This window comes from Austrofundulus limnaeus, unplaced genomic scaffold (genome assembly GCF_001266775.1).
Source record: "Austrofundulus limnaeus strain Quisiro unplaced genomic scaffold, Austrofundulus_limnaeus-1.0 Scaffold104, whole genome shotgun sequence".
NCBI classification, from domain to species: Eukaryota; Metazoa; Chordata; class Actinopteri; order Cyprinodontiformes; family Rivulidae; genus Austrofundulus; species Austrofundulus limnaeus.
Window position 1 is genome coordinate 774,729 of NW_013952506.1, and position 17,314 is coordinate 792,042.

General features: G+C 39.9%; 1 protein-coding gene across 5 annotated transcripts in view; it reads left to right on the forward strand.

The window, feature by feature from the left end:
• syt7a (synaptotagmin VIIa) overlaps positions 1–17,314 on the forward strand; it is a 110,302-nt gene that overhangs the window by 56,880 nt on the left and 36,108 nt on the right. For 3 of the 5 annotated variants that reach the window (XR_001310640.1, XM_014013645.1, XM_014013646.1), the window contains exon 1: positions 9,700–14,941. Coding sequence is in view for 4 of the 5 variants with exons in the window: in XM_014013645.1 (XP_013869099.1) it covers positions 14,757–14,941 (185 nt within the window). In the remaining variant the exon portion in view is untranslated. The other 2 variants (XM_014013648.1, XM_014013647.1) reach the window with 2 other exon arrangements.

Here is a 17,314-nt window from a genome sequence, read left to right on the forward strand (position 1 = left end):
ACAGGTTTTTGGGTGGCATCCATGCTTTAGTACTACAGAATGCTAAATAATGCAGGTACAGTATATATTTAAAACAGTGTTTTGACAGGTGATAGATACAAATGATCACTTGGTGATTTAGCAGCAGATAACCATTTTAATTGTGCACTCCTCTCTAATTATGGTGTGATGCTGGTAATATTGAACGGGCATGTAGACTCTTGCTGCCTGCTAATTCACGGCAAACAAACACAGCTGGATGTTGGAAGGCAGCGCTCTGCCTACTGAGACGGGGAGAGAGAGCGGCGCTTTTAACTCTGCCTCCTCTCATGTTGGAACACTTAAAGAAAACTCTCAGCATCACCCTAGGCAGTCCAGCACCACATCTTTTTTATGTTCATCTGGAGGTCGGCTGCAGAAAAGTAAAAAAAAAAAAGTCTGGGCTTCTTAAAATTTTGCCTGAGCTAGAGCCTTCTTTCTCCTTTTAAATCATACATCAACCCTGTAGAAATCATTCTCTTCTGGGCAGAAAACTCAGATGGTTTTCCTGGGATGTGCAACAGTCTCTCTCTAAAAACACTAAAGTTTGGGCGGTGGGGTTACAGCCCTGAGTGTTTGGATGACCACAGCCACCACTGTGGTCTTAACTTTCCAAAACTTAGTTTCTACTTTCAGTCCTTGCCATTTTCATCTTTGTGTTTATTCATTTATTTATTTTGCTGTCTCTTAGGATCTATCATTGCTGCCTCTTTTGCTCTTCACAGATTCCTCCTATACACCTGTCCAGCCACTTGGTAATGGTGTTCTGTGACTCCTGTCCCTGCATTATATGTACGTTCTGCCATTACTGTATATTCTGGACTGTCTTAGAGGCACATTTTCACTCTGTACATCCTAGGTACTGTCTGTGTGGACCCCAGCTTTCGTTGTTCTTGTGCTGCCATATTTAGTGCTTTGTACTAGTCTTTAGTCTAGTTATCTTTATCCACTGGTTTGATTGTTTATGTTTTTTTATCATATCAGCTATCAGCTGCTTCCACAATTGGTCCATGCCATGCAGGTGATATCTTTCTGTGATGTTTCCACCTTCCACTTTGAGTTTCTGYTATCTGGAAAAACTCACTTAGCAGTTCATCATTGGACATTTTCTTAATGATGTACTCAAGAATCTTGTTATATCCAGGGGTCCTGCTTGCTAGTCGTGGGCATCACTTCTTCTACTACAGTCTCAAGGAGCTGAACATGGAGCGAAAAACTCCATACATTGTGAAGAGCTTCTTTGTTTTGATAATAGTCACTTCTTTTTTCTCTTTTAGCCAGGCTGTATCACCTGTGGGGTGTCTGATGCCARTCAGGACATAGTGTATGTATTCTTGTCTTGATTGTTGTTCCTAATAATCTGGCTATTTGCCTTATGATTTGTCAGTATTTAGTTAAGATCAATTTTTTTCTTTGTGGTTGTCATTTGACTTCTTTATCCCAAGATATTTGAACTTGTGCAATGTTGTCTTCTAACAGCCTTWGTAGGATGCTTTTGGATATTATCCAACAAAACGACATTTCCGTTGTGACTTCTGGTGAAGCAGATCAGTGAGTTGATATCTTGCCTATTTTTGACATATAGCATAATGTCATTTATGTAGAAGATGTGTCTGAATATTCTACTTTACATACAGTATTACCTAATTTCCCYGTGGGATCAATAAAGTATTTTTGAATTGAGTTGAATTGAATTGAATGTAGCCCTGTTTTGTGGTATTCTGACTGAGGGAGTTCAGCCCTATACAGAATATTAATGGGGACAGAGGATCACTTGATTGTTTGGCTTTGAATGTCATTTACAATCAACAGGCCAGAATTTATGTGTGACATGAAGCCAGAGGCATTGTTACAGTCAGTTCAGGAAGTTCACAAGTATTTCTGTCAGGTCCTACAGCCTTAGATGAGTAGATGGTACTTGACTTTTCTGGTATTACTGTTAGTTCCCTGGAAACGCCTGACAGGAGCTTACATATTKTTGAAATTATATGTTTAGATGAAAACGCCCCCTTTTTGGGGTTCCCTCATGATCAGGACTTTTTGGCAACTCTGGGTGGATCCAATTCATTAACGACTGCTTCATTTGTGCTGTCAGGTGTTCAGAACTGTCATTTTTGTTTTAGCCAGATGTGGATCATGTCAGGGCCCGGTGAAGTCCAACTCTGTCTTGAATGTCTGCCACTTTGATGTATGCTGGYTCTTCTTCTGGGAAACTGCTCTGGTCGGCTCTTTGATCTTTAAGCCATGAGACACCAGTGTGTGACRCCTCCTTCTCTTACGTGTTTCTTCAGTCTTATTCAGTCTTGATTCTGGGTGGGTTCATTCTCATCTTATTACCCTGCCACTAAGACTAAGACACGTTGAATAATTTGGAGGAGAACTTTCAGTTTATTCTCCTGAATTGAAGTGCACCACTTTTTTTATTTTTATTTTTTTGGTAGGTAGCCAGAGCAGAAAGCCTTTATTTGGCTGTCTCCAGCACCTCAGATCYGGACCATTTATTGTCGTGTTTTTAATATAAAAGCTCTTTCTTTATTGCATCTTTCTGTTGCTCTGACAGCTGGACTAACTAATCTCCATTTTGCCTTTATCCTATCATCCAGCAAACCTGCTTTCAGTTTATTATAATCAAACCAGACAATTGGAATATTTGGAATAAACACACGGTTTTAGGGAACATTTGTCAAAAAATATGTGACTTTTCGTCGTTGTGTGAATAAAAAGACCACATCACTCTTAAAGCCAGGGTTTTATCATACAGTCACCAGTCAACTTTTTCTGCAGCTCTTGTCATAATTAAAGCTGCAWCTGAAAGGCTTTGTGAGTCAACTCTAAGCTGGATATTTTTGGGAACTTCTCGGAAAGAAATTCTACTGAAAATGTATTACTGTCATCTTGTGTCTCTCACCCCCACCCCCTCAAAAGAATCTCACCTAAAGTTTCACTGAATCACATTTTTCTTGCAGAAAGAAAAAAAATTGCTTGTCAGATTATAATAAAAGCTTTAAACTGTAAATGTAAAAAACACAATTTATATCTTGAGCCTTAAAGCTGATGGAATCTGCACGCTGTTTGATTTTTGTAGGATCATTGCCATCACTGATTTAAAAAAGTCTAAAAAGGTTTAAATTGGTTTTAGTACATTAGTATCAGTTGTATGTTAGAACATTACCTCTTTTATTTTCATTGCATTGTGTCTTAAGTTGCACAAACTCCGGTTTTATTGAGTGACTTGAGTATTTTTCAGGCTACACCATTTGCTTTGACAGCATCACTAATTCATTGTTTTGGACTCAGATAAAACCAATTAAAACATTGCGTTTATCTGTTAAAAGGTCTAATTGGAGGCTAGTAGCTGGTTTATTGTTTACACTGAAGCTATTAGAAGGGAGGGGCTCACAGCCGGACCACCGGAAACCCTCTGTAGTGGAACAAAAGTGCAGGTGGGGATTGTCTCCTACTGGTTTTCTATAGTCCAGATCCGAGGTATTGACTTCATTTTATTCATTGTCTTCTGGCTCTGTTTGTTAGAGCCATTGAGCTTTGTCATATTATGCATTATAGATTTTTTCAGCCTCCACACCTCTCCTTGAAGAGTGTTTGTTATCCGTTCTTGTGAATGAGCTGGATTTATTCTGGGAACGAGAGTTTTTCTGGAGCTGTGTTTGTGCATAGAAAGAAAAATGAGCTTCTCACTGCAGAATAGGAGACTCCTTTTTTTATTTTGAATCCAGTCCACTTGGGACTGTCTGTCACTCACCGTTTCACTCAGTTCTCATTTGCACCTGTCCCCCTATCCCTCCCATCTCATTGTTTCATAAGCTACTCTTCAACCAGCTTTTTTTCTGCTCTGGCTTCCATTTTCTTGTATATATTTTTAATTTTGATATTTATTTCATTTCTTCTCATCTCTTGTGCCATCCCTCTTTCCTGGAAGTTTTAATAATTTACATGAGTTTTATTTCGTACCCAATAAATTCTCATGGAAGGAATGGTTTGTTTATGAGGCAGTATCTACCATAGTATAAGTTTAGTAGTTTTCGACTGAACAACATAAATATTGTGTAAGAAATCATGACTGTTCTGTCACTCATTGTTTCAGTTTACGCAGTAATATTGCCTGCATGTTGAAGTCATTAAATCAGGCAGTAATAGCAGCTATGGAATCCTTAAGCACAATAAAAGAAACTATGAATAGTCTTAATAATGGAGGCGGAGCCCTGCTGACTTATTCAAAGTTCACAGACGTTAAATGAAAAAGGAGCCTGTACTAAAATAGTATAATTCACCAAAGTCCTTTTTCTTTAAGTTTAGGTTACAAAGAGATGCTTTACCTAAACGTCCTGTAAATTCAACCCTCCCTTAGACCGTAAGGTCTGAAAGTGCAAAAAACCCATCATACTAGCCGTGTTTCCGTTGTTTTTTATGCACATTTTGAAGTCCTGCATTAGAAAAGCTTGATGGAAATGGCAAAATTCTTCAAAAAACCCTCTATTTTGTTAAAAAAGTTTTTACACTCGATTGAGATGGTTTTGGGATTTTCCGGCAAATGGAAACACATTTAAGTTCTGACATATTGAACATTTATCTCCCATGACTGAGCAGTTTTTCTCACTGTCGGTCTCTTCCTGGATATTCCCATAAGAATTATTTCTCTATGTCTCCAGACAGCATGTAACGTCACCAATACTAGTTGATGTGACAGATCAATTGCAACTTGCCTGATAGTATTTTTGTTATTATGATAAGCATTCTCAATGACACTGTTTCAGTAGGCTTACACTGAATGGTTTACTGTCCACAGATGATTTTAACATACCTGCAAACTGGTTGCTTTTCAGCAAAACTATGAATCATCTAGATCTGACGATTTATTTGGAGGTGGTGGGGTGGAAGTGTTGGATCAGAGACATGGGAAATGACACATTTCCCATCGACTAAATTTTCAGAAACAAGGTTGCCCTCATCAGAAAAGATCTTTGGTAGAGCACAATTCATTTGGCCAATCACAATCAAGACAGATGACAGCCACATCATTCCCATAGACAGGTTTGGTCCATGTTAACTGGTCACTTCTAATGTTAGATTGTACTCAGTAAATATCATGACAAATAACCCATGGCTGCTTCTCTTTTTTGTCTTTTTCTGCATTTTTAGTGCTTCCTGCTGAAGTGAAAATATAAGTAATTGATTTGATTTGATTTATTTCTTTAACAGGAAAAGATTATTAAAAATCAAGCCTGACTCAGCATAATTGCTGTTTTACAGTAGGTTCCTGTTCTGCAGCACATAAAGCACTCAGAATTACAGCATCACAATCACATCATTATACACCATAGACACAAAGACAAACAAGCATACCAAATTTCAAAAAGCAGCATTTGCAAAATCGGACATCTAAATATGAGCACAACAAAAAGTGTCCAGCAGATGGCAGACAAGATTCTTCTTAAAGAGCTGTAGTTTTGAAATGGACTTTATGTTTTGAGGAATGTCATTCCATGCTTTAGTATAAACATAGAAGAAAGACCTCTGGCCGTAACAGTTTTTAAAAGTTGGTAATATTAGTTGTTCTTTTGTAACAGATCTAGTTGAATGAYCACTTCCAGAATTTGATTTGGGCAGCAATGCACAGAGAGTTCCATAATTGGCACCTTGGAAGATCGGAAAATATAAATTAATACCACTATACAAAACATAATTCTGAAAAGTCAAGGCATCAGACAATGAAAGAACTGTACAGTGATGAGTCCATCCAGGAAGTTTTTTTTATGAATTTTGTAGACCCTGTTGTAGAGCCTAACTATGGGTTCTAAGATTTCATTTGTTGTAAGAGACCAAACAGGTAAACAGTACGACATGGTTGAGAGTATAATGGCATGAAGATACAGTATTTGAAACAGAAGATGTCAGATTGGATCTAATTTTTGAATAAACGTATAATTTCTGTTTCAACTTAGTGATTAAGACTTGTACATGATCACGATAAGTCAAATGAGAATCCAAAGTAATTCCAAGATATTTGTAGGTAGTGACAATACCAAGGGGTTTGTTTAAAAAAGTGAGTTGATTTGTTATATTGAAATGTCTCCTGGGTGAGGAAAAATACATGCACACAGTTTTTTTTAACATTAATTGACAAAAGATTATCTTGAAGCCAACCATGAAATGTCTGAAGATCTGCTTGTAATCATTGCAAATCATTGTGAAATGTCTTGACAGAAGCACAACTCACTGATTTTCATGTTGGGTTAGGATCACTGGAGTCTGGGGGGTGGTATTTGTAGGGTGGACTAACAGAGAAATATTTTTGAAACAGCAAACACAGAAAGCAGAAAAGACATTTGTTAGATATATGTGCATTTAGACAGTTCTTTTGCTGAAACCAGGTCACAGAAAAACATTGGTTTTGTTACTTTTCCTTTTGCTGGATTTAAATACATTTTGGTCCAACACCGCCTAACCTCTTCACTCCCCATTTTTCCTCCAAATACATGAAGGATAACAGATGAAAAATTAATTAATCCCCCTCGTTTACGTTAATCTTGCTTACCATTGTACCTGTTCAATCCCGTTCAATCCACACCAAACCACACCTACATAAACTCGTGCTTAAGGCCTGTTATTGTCCACTTTCATTATCTAAGCCTAAGGCCTGTGGCCATAGGCTGATYCTGGGCTGAACAAAATTAGCCCCAAACCAACGGCAGCAAACCAATAGGGCGGGACAAGACGTCTGTCAATCATTCTGTATTAATTATCATTATTTAACCAGGCAAGTCCCGTTGAGATCTCAAATCTCTTTTTCAATGGAGGCCTGGGCCTGAAGGCAACCTGTTGTACATGTTTTTAGGGGTGGGGGAAACTGGAGTACCCAGAGAAAACACGCAAGCACGAGGAGAACATGCAAACTCCACACAGAAAGACCTGAGATCCGAACCAGGGATTGAACCCAGGACCTTCTTGCTGTGAGGCGTTGGTGCTAACCACTGAGCCGTCGTGTTGCCGTATCACAAATGACTTTGAATAAACGGGGGTGTGAAAAGTTAACCCTTTGGAAAGACTTTCTCCAGACTGTTATTAGTATTTTAAGACTTTTATTGTAAACACCAGGGAGGTATTAGTCCACTTATGCCAGCGATCCCTGATCATGATTAATATGCGTATATATAGTATGGCAGCCTCACTTCTGTCAGTGTGCCCCAGGGCAGCTGTGACTACAATTGAAGTTTGCAATCATCAGTGTGTAAATGGGTGAATGTCTGTAAGTGTAAAGCGCTTTGAGTGTCCTGGATGGATAGAAAGGCGCTATACAGTATAAGTACAGTCCATTTGCATTTATATATATATATATATACAGTATATTAGGAGTTAGTATTAGTGCAGATACTTAGATCACAGTTTTAAGATGGTTAACCTAAGACCCTGGAAACAATGTCCTTAAAGCTCCTTGAAGAATATTAACCTTCAATCAACCAAACACCTTTGTTGCCAAACTGAGCCAATAGGGTCAAAGTATGTAAAACTGTGTTTCTGCCACCATTTTCCCTTGTTGCTGAAGTCTCAGCTGCTCTCGCTGTGCATCCGAACATCCCTTTTCAAGCCACATTCATGGCATTTTGTGGGGAAGGGCAGTTTTGGACCTGATCCCATCCCTGTTCCACTTGTAGAAAAAAAAAGTGTCAATAGAGATTACCTGCAGTGTGACACATGTGAAACACCTTTAACAGTAATGAGCCTTTCCAGAAGAAAGCACACAGCAGACCGCACTTTTTGAGCCCTTTAAATTGCCATTATTTCCATGGTTACTGCAGGTCATGCTCCAGCTATTTGAAATCAGGCTTGTGCAGGACTTTCTAGAGGCTTCTCTCCAGTACCCAGCAGATTACCTCAAAGAGGCAATTGCCATGTAAATGCCAGGGTGGTGCAAGTGACAATCTTAGTCAGAAATGGCTCTTCACAGCAGATTTGATTTGACTTTGATTAGTGTAATCAGGGTGCCATAAGGACTGATGGCACAGTGTTCCTGAGATAATAGGAGAGGCATTTACACTTGAAATTAGCGCAGTGAAAACACTGCTCCAAAAGGACAAATCCAAGCTAAACTTTTGTTTCTTTGGCATTTTTTCTTTCTCCTCTGCTTGACTGAAGGGAAAGAGGAATAAGCCGGGAGTGGAAACAGCAGACACTCCAGACTCTGCACGTGGGCGAGGGGAGAAGAAAGCCATCAAGTAAGTGTCTGTTAACTAGTTGGGGTAGAACAGCCTGGTGATAATGAGCTCCATTTGGTTCGGCTTTGAGTCCCTCGATATGTACACCAGCACAAACAACACAAAAAACGAGTCCCTATTGTTTTCTCCTGAAGTGCTCAATTTCTACAAGAGCCTGTTTGGAGAGCCAAAGTAAATAAGAGGTTAGCGCTGTAATCAGTCTAGACTTAATTTGCATTAAAGCTTTTGTCCTGATCTTATGGGTTGTTTATTTATTTTTTTTATTGTAAGTGCCACGCCTCTGCAGTGCTCAAGATGCTTCAGGTAGAAGCAACAAGACGGGGATGCTTAAAAATGTACTGTTTGTGATGGTTTTAATCTCACGTTTCCCACAGGACTCAAATTCAGATTAAAACATTTTATCTTCTTGGTAAAATAATGCAGTAGGTCAGTATTAAGAATGTGTTTCTCTTTTCTTTACTCCTGTATTCAATTGAACGCCTCCTTTAACCTTCTCATTATTGTTTCTCTTTTATAGCCTGGTTTTGCTATTTTTCAGTGTGCACTCGTTACTTTTTTTTTCTTTGGTACGAATAGATTTAAGCTCTAAAACTGGCTTCAGTTCGTAAATTTACCCCGACTTGATTTCTCCAGTCTCCTAATTTTTTTGCATTTTCTTTCTCACTGGCTCCAGCAGCATCGATGTGCTCTGTTGGTCATTTCAGCTTCCAACTCGTTGTTACATTACCTTTCTCTCCTGCTCTGTCCCCATGCTTACAGCTCTGACCACTGCTGTGTGACTTGTATGACATTAGTGATTCTGCTCACCCGTTTTTTCCTCCTTCAACTACAACTGCCTGCATGTTATTTCTCTGCCTTGTGTCTCGTGTTCGTGCTTCCTCACTTCTCACGCCAAGGATGGGGGGCACACTTCATGTTACCTGTCTTTCACGGGTTGGTGAACAGAATGTAATCACCTGATGTGTAAATGAATATTGATTGTGAATAATTTCTTGCAGTCTTTCCTATTTTTCTATTTCGCTGTGTCTTTACAACCATGTGCAAATGTTTTCTGAAAACTCTTTTTACCAGGCTCGCCGCCGCCTTTTATATTTTCGAATCAAACCACTCCAGGGACTTGTCTGCTTCAGGTGGTGAAACAAACTCAAAACTGGGTCTGCTGTGTTTCACCTTTGATGCAGCTGAGAAGCGCCTTCGTCCTCAATTTGAGTGCAGCCCTATCACCATGAGGAGGATCACTTTTTTTTGCCAAGTCTGTCCAAAGTTGTGTTGCTCTGACTTGTCTCTCTCTTTGGCCGCAGTGATCTAGACAGAGACTTTTGGAATAACAATGACAGCAGCACAGTGCAGCAGAGGTGGAGCTCCTATCCGCCCAAGGAGTTTGTACTAAACATTTCTCCCTATGCCCCATATGGAGATCCTCGCCTCACGCTCAAGTGAGTCTTGGTCAAAGTCTGGTAAGAGACTTCCCTCCCAGCAGGGCTGTAATGAGGCAGGGGCAGTGCTGCTTTTTCTCTCCCCATTTTCCCTTTCCCTAACCTTTTCCATTTCCTGCCAATAGCCACTCATCAAACTAAACAATTAGTTATGGATTCTGGTTATTTAACTTATTTTGATATGTTTCCAGGCTGTTAAAACAGAATCTAATGGTGAGTAAATGAATATATTCGGGCTGAATCTCATTTCCTTGTGTTAGCTCCACCCCTATCTCTTGGCTCTTTATTGGAAGTCATGTTCCTTCAGGAAATCATATCTTTATATAAAAARKTGCAAAATCAACATATTAGGTGGAGTAAATTGTGTATCTTGGAGTCTTGTTCATGAATGATGGTGGGATAGCAGTAGATGAACCCACTGATCAGGGCTTCATCTGCAGGAATGGCTGTGGTCTTGGTGAAGAAAAAGCTGAGCCAAAAGGCAAATCTCTTCATTTAATGGTCTGATTATGCTCCAACCCTCACTTGTACTCATTTGAAATGAATTGTGAACAACAAAATCACAAATAAATAAATAAATAAATAAATAAAAATTAAAAAAAGAGCTCCCCCATACAAGTGAATGAGATGAGTTAGCTTTTGTAGCGTAGCTTTAAAGATAGGGTAAGGAGATTAGATTAGAGCTGCTGTTCTTGAGCTGAGGTTGCTCAGGACTCTGGTTAGAAAGCCTCCCGGCTGCCTCTCCTTGAAGGTATTTTGAGCATGTCTACCTGGAAATAGATCTTGATAGACTCAGAACCTCCTGGAGGGACTCATTTTTGGGATTGTTAAGGCCCCAACATACTCCMTCCGACGCTTCAAAGTCGACTTTCATTAAGTGACGAAAATTGTCCCACCCCTTCTCCAACACCTTGGCCAAACCTTTTCTCACAGGGCTCCGCGCGAAGTGTTGTGTGATTGAGGGATTTGTGGGCGTGYTTGTTAATGTGGAAGTGCGCTTGAACAGCAATGTTGTCATTTCGCTTCAACTACTCTGCTTCCATAATCCGGCTATGTACAGGCGAGCAGGATGGATAGTTTTAAGAGCAGTTGGCAGAGGCAGTGAAAGTACATTCTTTTGTACGATTCTTCAAAAAATAAATTTAAAGATAGTGAAATAAGTGAACTCTTGGATGGGGATCGTGAAATAAGTGAACTCTTGGATGGGGATCGCACAATCATTGTCCACGTAGGAGTCGTTCTGCCTGAAAAATTTGGCGTTCTTGCGTCGATCGATTTGGAATGGACAAATGGAAGATGCAGGGACAGAGTGGGGTCCTTGGCGGGAAGAAACTTGTCCCCTCGCTGTACACATGATGTATACTGCAGCTGGAGGGGATTTACCATGTGGTCTGCACAGTGCTTCTTGCTGACTGTGAAATGTGTGTATGAAAACGAACATCCCTCAACTATAATACCACACATAAACTGTTTGGCTTCAGAGTATGTTGGGGTCATTAGGGGGAAAAGGATGTCTGGGCTTCTCTTTTTAAACCATGACTCTTCTGGTTGGGCTAAGGGGTAGGGGAAAGGGGGAAATGGGATTTGCCTGTTTAGCCTCTTGTGTTTGTTTGAGTACCCATTATACACAGTAACTGTCATAGTGTTGAAGTATAAAAGCTACATTATCAAAAGCAGCAACAGTAACAACCCAACCAATATTGGCACACACTGGAGGGCACAAATGATTGCTAAAGATTACTCAGAATTTGTTTGGGAAATGTTAGCCTAAGAAAAACCAAACACACACAAAAGCACCATGTAAAATTCCTTTAGGCCTGTAGCACATTAACAAAACGGCCCCCTTAAGCATACTTCTGCTGCGTCCCCTCATACCCTGTTGGCTTGTAATGAAACATGTTCAGGACGCCCCCTCACTCCCTACAGCCCTGCTGCCCCACACTARCTCCTGACCTCTAACCTTGCACCTCTTTCCCATGGTGGGACCATGGAGACGGGCAACCCTCAAAAGTTCTCCTCTCCAATGCTGATCTGCATACTTTAACCAACCTTCTCTACATCCTGTGCATCTGCTTGTTCTTTTTGCTTGTGTCACTTTTCTCTGCCGGTTGTTCCGTGGCTTTTGTTGTGGAGGGTTGACCGTTAGCACCAGGTTGCAGTGTTGGTGCCAGTATTCACCTGTTTCTAACATCCATCTGTGGCTCCTCTTCTTCAATTTTCTCCATCAGTAAAACAATCTAATGTGTGCTGCACTAACATTTAATCACTTGAACTGCATCTACTCTCTATCATTTGGGGAGACAAGATAACAGTGTATTTTTTTTCTTACTGCAATAAAAGTTTTTTTTTCACTCACCTACCACTTGAATCCAATAAAGCAAGGTCACAACTACCTTCCTCTGGGCACTGAGAGGACTCTAAGCTTAGACTTCCTGCTACCAGGCATGTTACTGATAAAATGTCTAATAACTGGTCATTTTTACTAGACCCAGGTGATCAGGAGTGTAGAAAACGAAAACAGCAGAGTGCCAGTGGCTGACAAATTGTCCTCGATTATAGCCAGCCTAAAACCTTTAATATATATATTTTTTTATCCTGAGTTGTTTGCTCTTTAAAAAGCCTTCAAGATTGTCATTTCTTTTGCAAAAATATGCTTGTCAGCAGCTCCGGCTTTCACGCCAAAAACAAMAAAGATGAGTTTCTCACAAAACAAATGGCAGAAATGATTCAATTTATCACTTGTGTGTGTGTGTGTGGGCACATTCGGTTAAAACAACACTACATTCAGAAGGCATTTCTCATGAGGAGAGGCTGCTGGGACGACCTGTCGTCTTCAACCAATAAGATGTTGCCATTAGCCAAGAAATCGTTTCCTTTTTGAGATTCTCTTGAGGATYGGCAGCTTTTAGGTCCCTGTGATGACACCAGGCCTCATTTAGTCAATGTCCAGGTTAAAGAAACTTCTGCTTTTTGAAGCTCATTTGAAAACTATTCAACAGGAAACCACATAGTCCTMGAAAATGGTTTGGATCAGTCAATAAACATGAGACAGTTTTTAATTTTATGTGGTTGAAATATTTAAAATGTGACTGTTTTTGATTCTCTTCTACATAAGCTGTTTATCCTGATATCCTAATAATTACCGTAGTGGTGTCCCGATACAGATACCAACATTTCTAAAAGCACTCAAACTCATTCAAAATGCCCAATACATTTTTTTTTTCAAATTTGCGTGGATGTTCACATTATACATGTGGCCTCCATAAGACTTCAGTGTGAATTTTTTATGCTGCTGATGTGACCCACAAATGCAGATGATGATGTGATGTCACATTCAGTACTCTTTTTACAGAGTAAACTGGTCTCTATGTGGATKCTACATGTTAGCATGTCACTTCTGACGTTGTTCAATCAGAGCTGGTTAAATAMTTATCTGACATGATTGTTTAAATCRTTGTTWAYATTTTAACCGTCCTCTGGTTGGCTGGTCCGAYGCAGCATGTTTTTATGGAACGAAGCAACTATTATGTTTCTGTGGTTCTCAGTCATCCAGGACATGGAACATTGACATAAAATAAAAGGAAAAAAAGACAAAACAACTGGACTTCAGTTATGTAGCTGAAGACATTATGAGTTATGAGTTACAAAATGTAAACTGCACGACTCCAGGTTAGTATTATTTTTAATATTTGCATGGATCTGTATACCTCCCACTGATATAAATATCAGCTGAAATGTGACGTAAGCATTCAGACTGCAGTTGCTTTCAAGTACATCAGATATTTGTCCAATTTAGTAGGTCCTACATTAAAAAATCGGCTTTTATAATCATGTAATGTTTAATTTCTAACTCAGTAAATACTTGATATCAGTTCTTGATATCGGCAATTACTCAAACTGAAGTATTCGTGTTCAGTTTGAGACAAACTGGTATCGGGACACCTCTGCTAATCATCTAAACATTTCTTAAATGTTTCTACTTAAAAAAAAAAGAACTATATTCACCTTGTGCCTGGCTTGTAACTGAGGCTCGTGTGTCCTGCAGGATTGATGACATATCTACATGCAGCGTCGTGTCAATTGGTCAAAGTTAAATGTGAAAGGTGACCCTGGTGTGAGTTTAGCGCCTCCTGATCGTCCTTCCCAGAATGCAAAGTCTGAGGGAGCTTCGTGTTTTCTGTCTCCAGCAGCGGGGTGGGGGGTGGAAGGGGGGAGCCATGCATATTAATGAGATGTAGTCATGTCACCAGAGGGCACTAATGTTCTTTTAATTTTGATCATCGCCGCACCCGTTTTTTTTAAGATTAAATTTGAGTTGACAACTGCTCCTTTTTTTTAAACGGGAGCACTGATTAATTTCAGTACCTTGTGCCTGTYCTAGAAAGAAAAGCTGTGTGATTAGATTGCCTGCGTGATACTTTTTCTGCTTGTGCTGTGATACATTTGTCTTCTTGAAGGCTGTTATGGACTCTAAGTGGTGCCGAAATGACATGAAAATACCTCAAAAGTGACGTTTTGCAGAGTAAGTCGCAAAACGTAAATTGCGATAGGTGTTCCAAAAAGGCACGTGCACATTTTGTCAGCCRACTTCTTTTAACGATGGCATAAGAAAAGCACTCCTGTTGCTTTAAGCTGCAGCAACTTTTTGTCTTGTCGTTTGGAGAAGACCGTCTTAAAGTGTAGGAAATGATTAGGAGAAGAGTTTTCTTGACTAAGGTCTGCTCCAGAATTAAGTCCTCCAGGCCCAAAGAAGTACCTTCTTGCTGGTTTTCCACCCTCCACAGGCTCCTTTTCCCCCTTCCTACCGCCTCGCCTCACCTTCCCTCACCTCCCCCCTCCCCACACACCTCTTCTTTCTCCCCTCTGGACTCCAGACCACTTTCATCCTCCTGCCTCTCATTTGGCCTGGAAATCTAGGCCTGCCCCTTCACACAGTCCACCGATCGGCTTCACCTCTTTAACCGTGTGGTTGCTCAATCTGTTTTCCTGTGTGAGTGTGTTTGGGTGTGTTGTTCTCACACTCTCTGGTTTGTTTTTCTCCCTCCTCTGTACCCTGCTGTCTGCTTTGGGGATGTCTTTCCCCTTCAGTGGGGCAGTGTCAGTGGGGCAGAAGGGGGCCGCAACCGGGCAGGGGGATGCTGGGGGGGTTCCTTATCGCAGTGACAGCGTGAAGAGCATGGTGGCGGAGGGAGTGAAGGTCGGGAGGTGGCAGAGCGTCCATGGCAACATGCCGTCCGGAGCGCCGAGACCAACCAAGTGAGTTAATCAGACACAGTTTTTTTTATTCAAAACAAACACCTTGCTCTCACACAAAATGCTATCACCTGCTGACACAAACATCATCATCAAGTTATTGCATTGTGCTAGGTTATTAGTCCGTCTGTTAGCGAAATATCTTATGAAGAAGGTGGCATACTCGCATGAAACTTTCAGAAAGTCTACAACTGATTATCTTCTGTAAGTACGTGACAAACCTCACCACTCAGCCGACCTGAGTGTTCTGCAGATGTGTGTATCCCAGTGAAGTGTTTTCAGACTCCCTTCCAGTTATTGCGTACAGGGGTGTTTTTAGTGTGACGTAGCAAAGGATTTTATCTTTCATCATGTTTTTGATCAAATGTATTCTGCAAATTCTTCTTGCAGTTTATCTGTGATGAAAATGTTGCTCAGTTTCAGCGAGCTTAAAAACACGTTCACCTTTACAACATTCAAATAGTAGGTAGCATCTAAATTTAATATTTGATCTAAATACTGGCTGACCTTCATGACAAACTGATCAGACAAACGTGGATTTTTAAGATCCCAAATGTGATGATTCTATGGAGATCCTAGATCCTTAATTATAGGATAATAATAATATAATATATAAATAATAAATAAGATAAGATAAGATGATACTATTGATCCCACAGTGGTGGAATTTACACAAAACTGTMGCTCAATATAAGTGGGTGGGATAAAATAAAGAAGAAAGATAAACAAGAAATGAAAAAACACTATACACATATTATATATAACAATACACATATGTATGTATGTATGAATGTACACACACATCAGCCAACACTAGCTATCTGACCATTATTTATTGTATTTTTTATTTAGTTTTACTGTTAGTTCCTATTTCGATTGCATGATGTTTTAGATCATACAGTTTGTTATTAACTAAATAATTAATTAATAATAAAAACATAAGGGTAGCTAATGTTAAAAGCATGTTATTTTACCTTTATCTAAAGAATTAGAGAAGTCATACCCATTTTTTGTTGTTTGAAAACCCAGACAAATTGTAATGGTTCTGCAACAATGTTAAACCAGTGGAAAAAATTGGAGCAATTTTTTGATACTAAAATGGCAAAAATTTCATTATTTCATAATCAATCCAACCAATCTTGATATCAAATCTCTTAGTCAAGCTTTATTAGTTGCACTTGTACAAAGAACCAATCATGGATTTTTATTTTTTTTCATCTCATACCTACCACCTGAAGGTTCTTAGATGGCTGCCCTGCATAATAAAACACAGTAAACACAAAAATATAACACTGAGTTTTGCAGCTATGGAGCTAAAATTTGAACACAACTTGGAGTCAACGCTGTCTGTTAGTAAAATATTTTATAAATCACTGGATGGATTTTATTGAGACCTTCAGGAAATAATTGTATTTACATCTACCAGTGATTACCCTTTAAAGTCTGACCCTATCAAGATGGTGATCTCGGTTAATTGTCCCTGCAAACACAAAAAGTGTCACATTTCATTCGGATTTGCCTATGTTGATTTAAAATTTGGCATGGTAGTTGCTTGCACAAGATCTCTGTTCAAAACGTTCAAATTCCAAGCAGCGGTCTCTAAATATATATCCCTTCAAGCATTGCTTCATTCTTGCAGGTTTTTCTTTTAGCAGCATCTACGGTCACAAGAATTACGAGGGTGAAACATGGAGAGAATCAAGTCGAGCTAAATAAGAACGGAGGGAGTTTCAGTTTAGGTGAGAAGGTGAGCGATCAAGGTGTTAGCACCGGGGAAATGTAAGCTGTCATCAGCAGCAGAACTGAACTCCAGCTGCAGGATCGCACTGACTTAAAGCCGTCAGCTGACACARTCGGCCCAGTTCCACGGACCAGCTTCCTGTGCGACTCTCCAGGAGGGTATGATTTATTCACTTGAGAAATTCAGCTGCCCGCAAGCTTCATTTAAAACAAAAGCTAAAAAAAGGAACTCAGAAGTAGCCTCATTTCTTTCCGCCGACTAAAATAAAACCTCACATCCTTTCCAGTTCACTTTTTTAATTAATACTTACGTATTTTTGGACACTATCTGCTTAAAGTCATGATGTGTGACGTGGAGCTAYAATCAGATGCAGTTTTTTTTCCACCTTTCATTGACACTTCATGCCTGTGACTTCTTCCTCCTCAACACTAACGTTGTTCTTCACTCCCTCCTTTTCTCCTCCTCTCATATGTTTTTTTGCCCCCTGTCTGTAATTGGATTCTATTTTCGGGCTGCTATAAGTGTCTGTGTCTCTTGTGTTTGTGTCTCGCACCCCCGTTTTCTGTCTCTCCTCCATCGTCACCCTCTGCTCCGATTGTTTCCATCACTCCATCTCTCTGCTGCCCCTTACTACA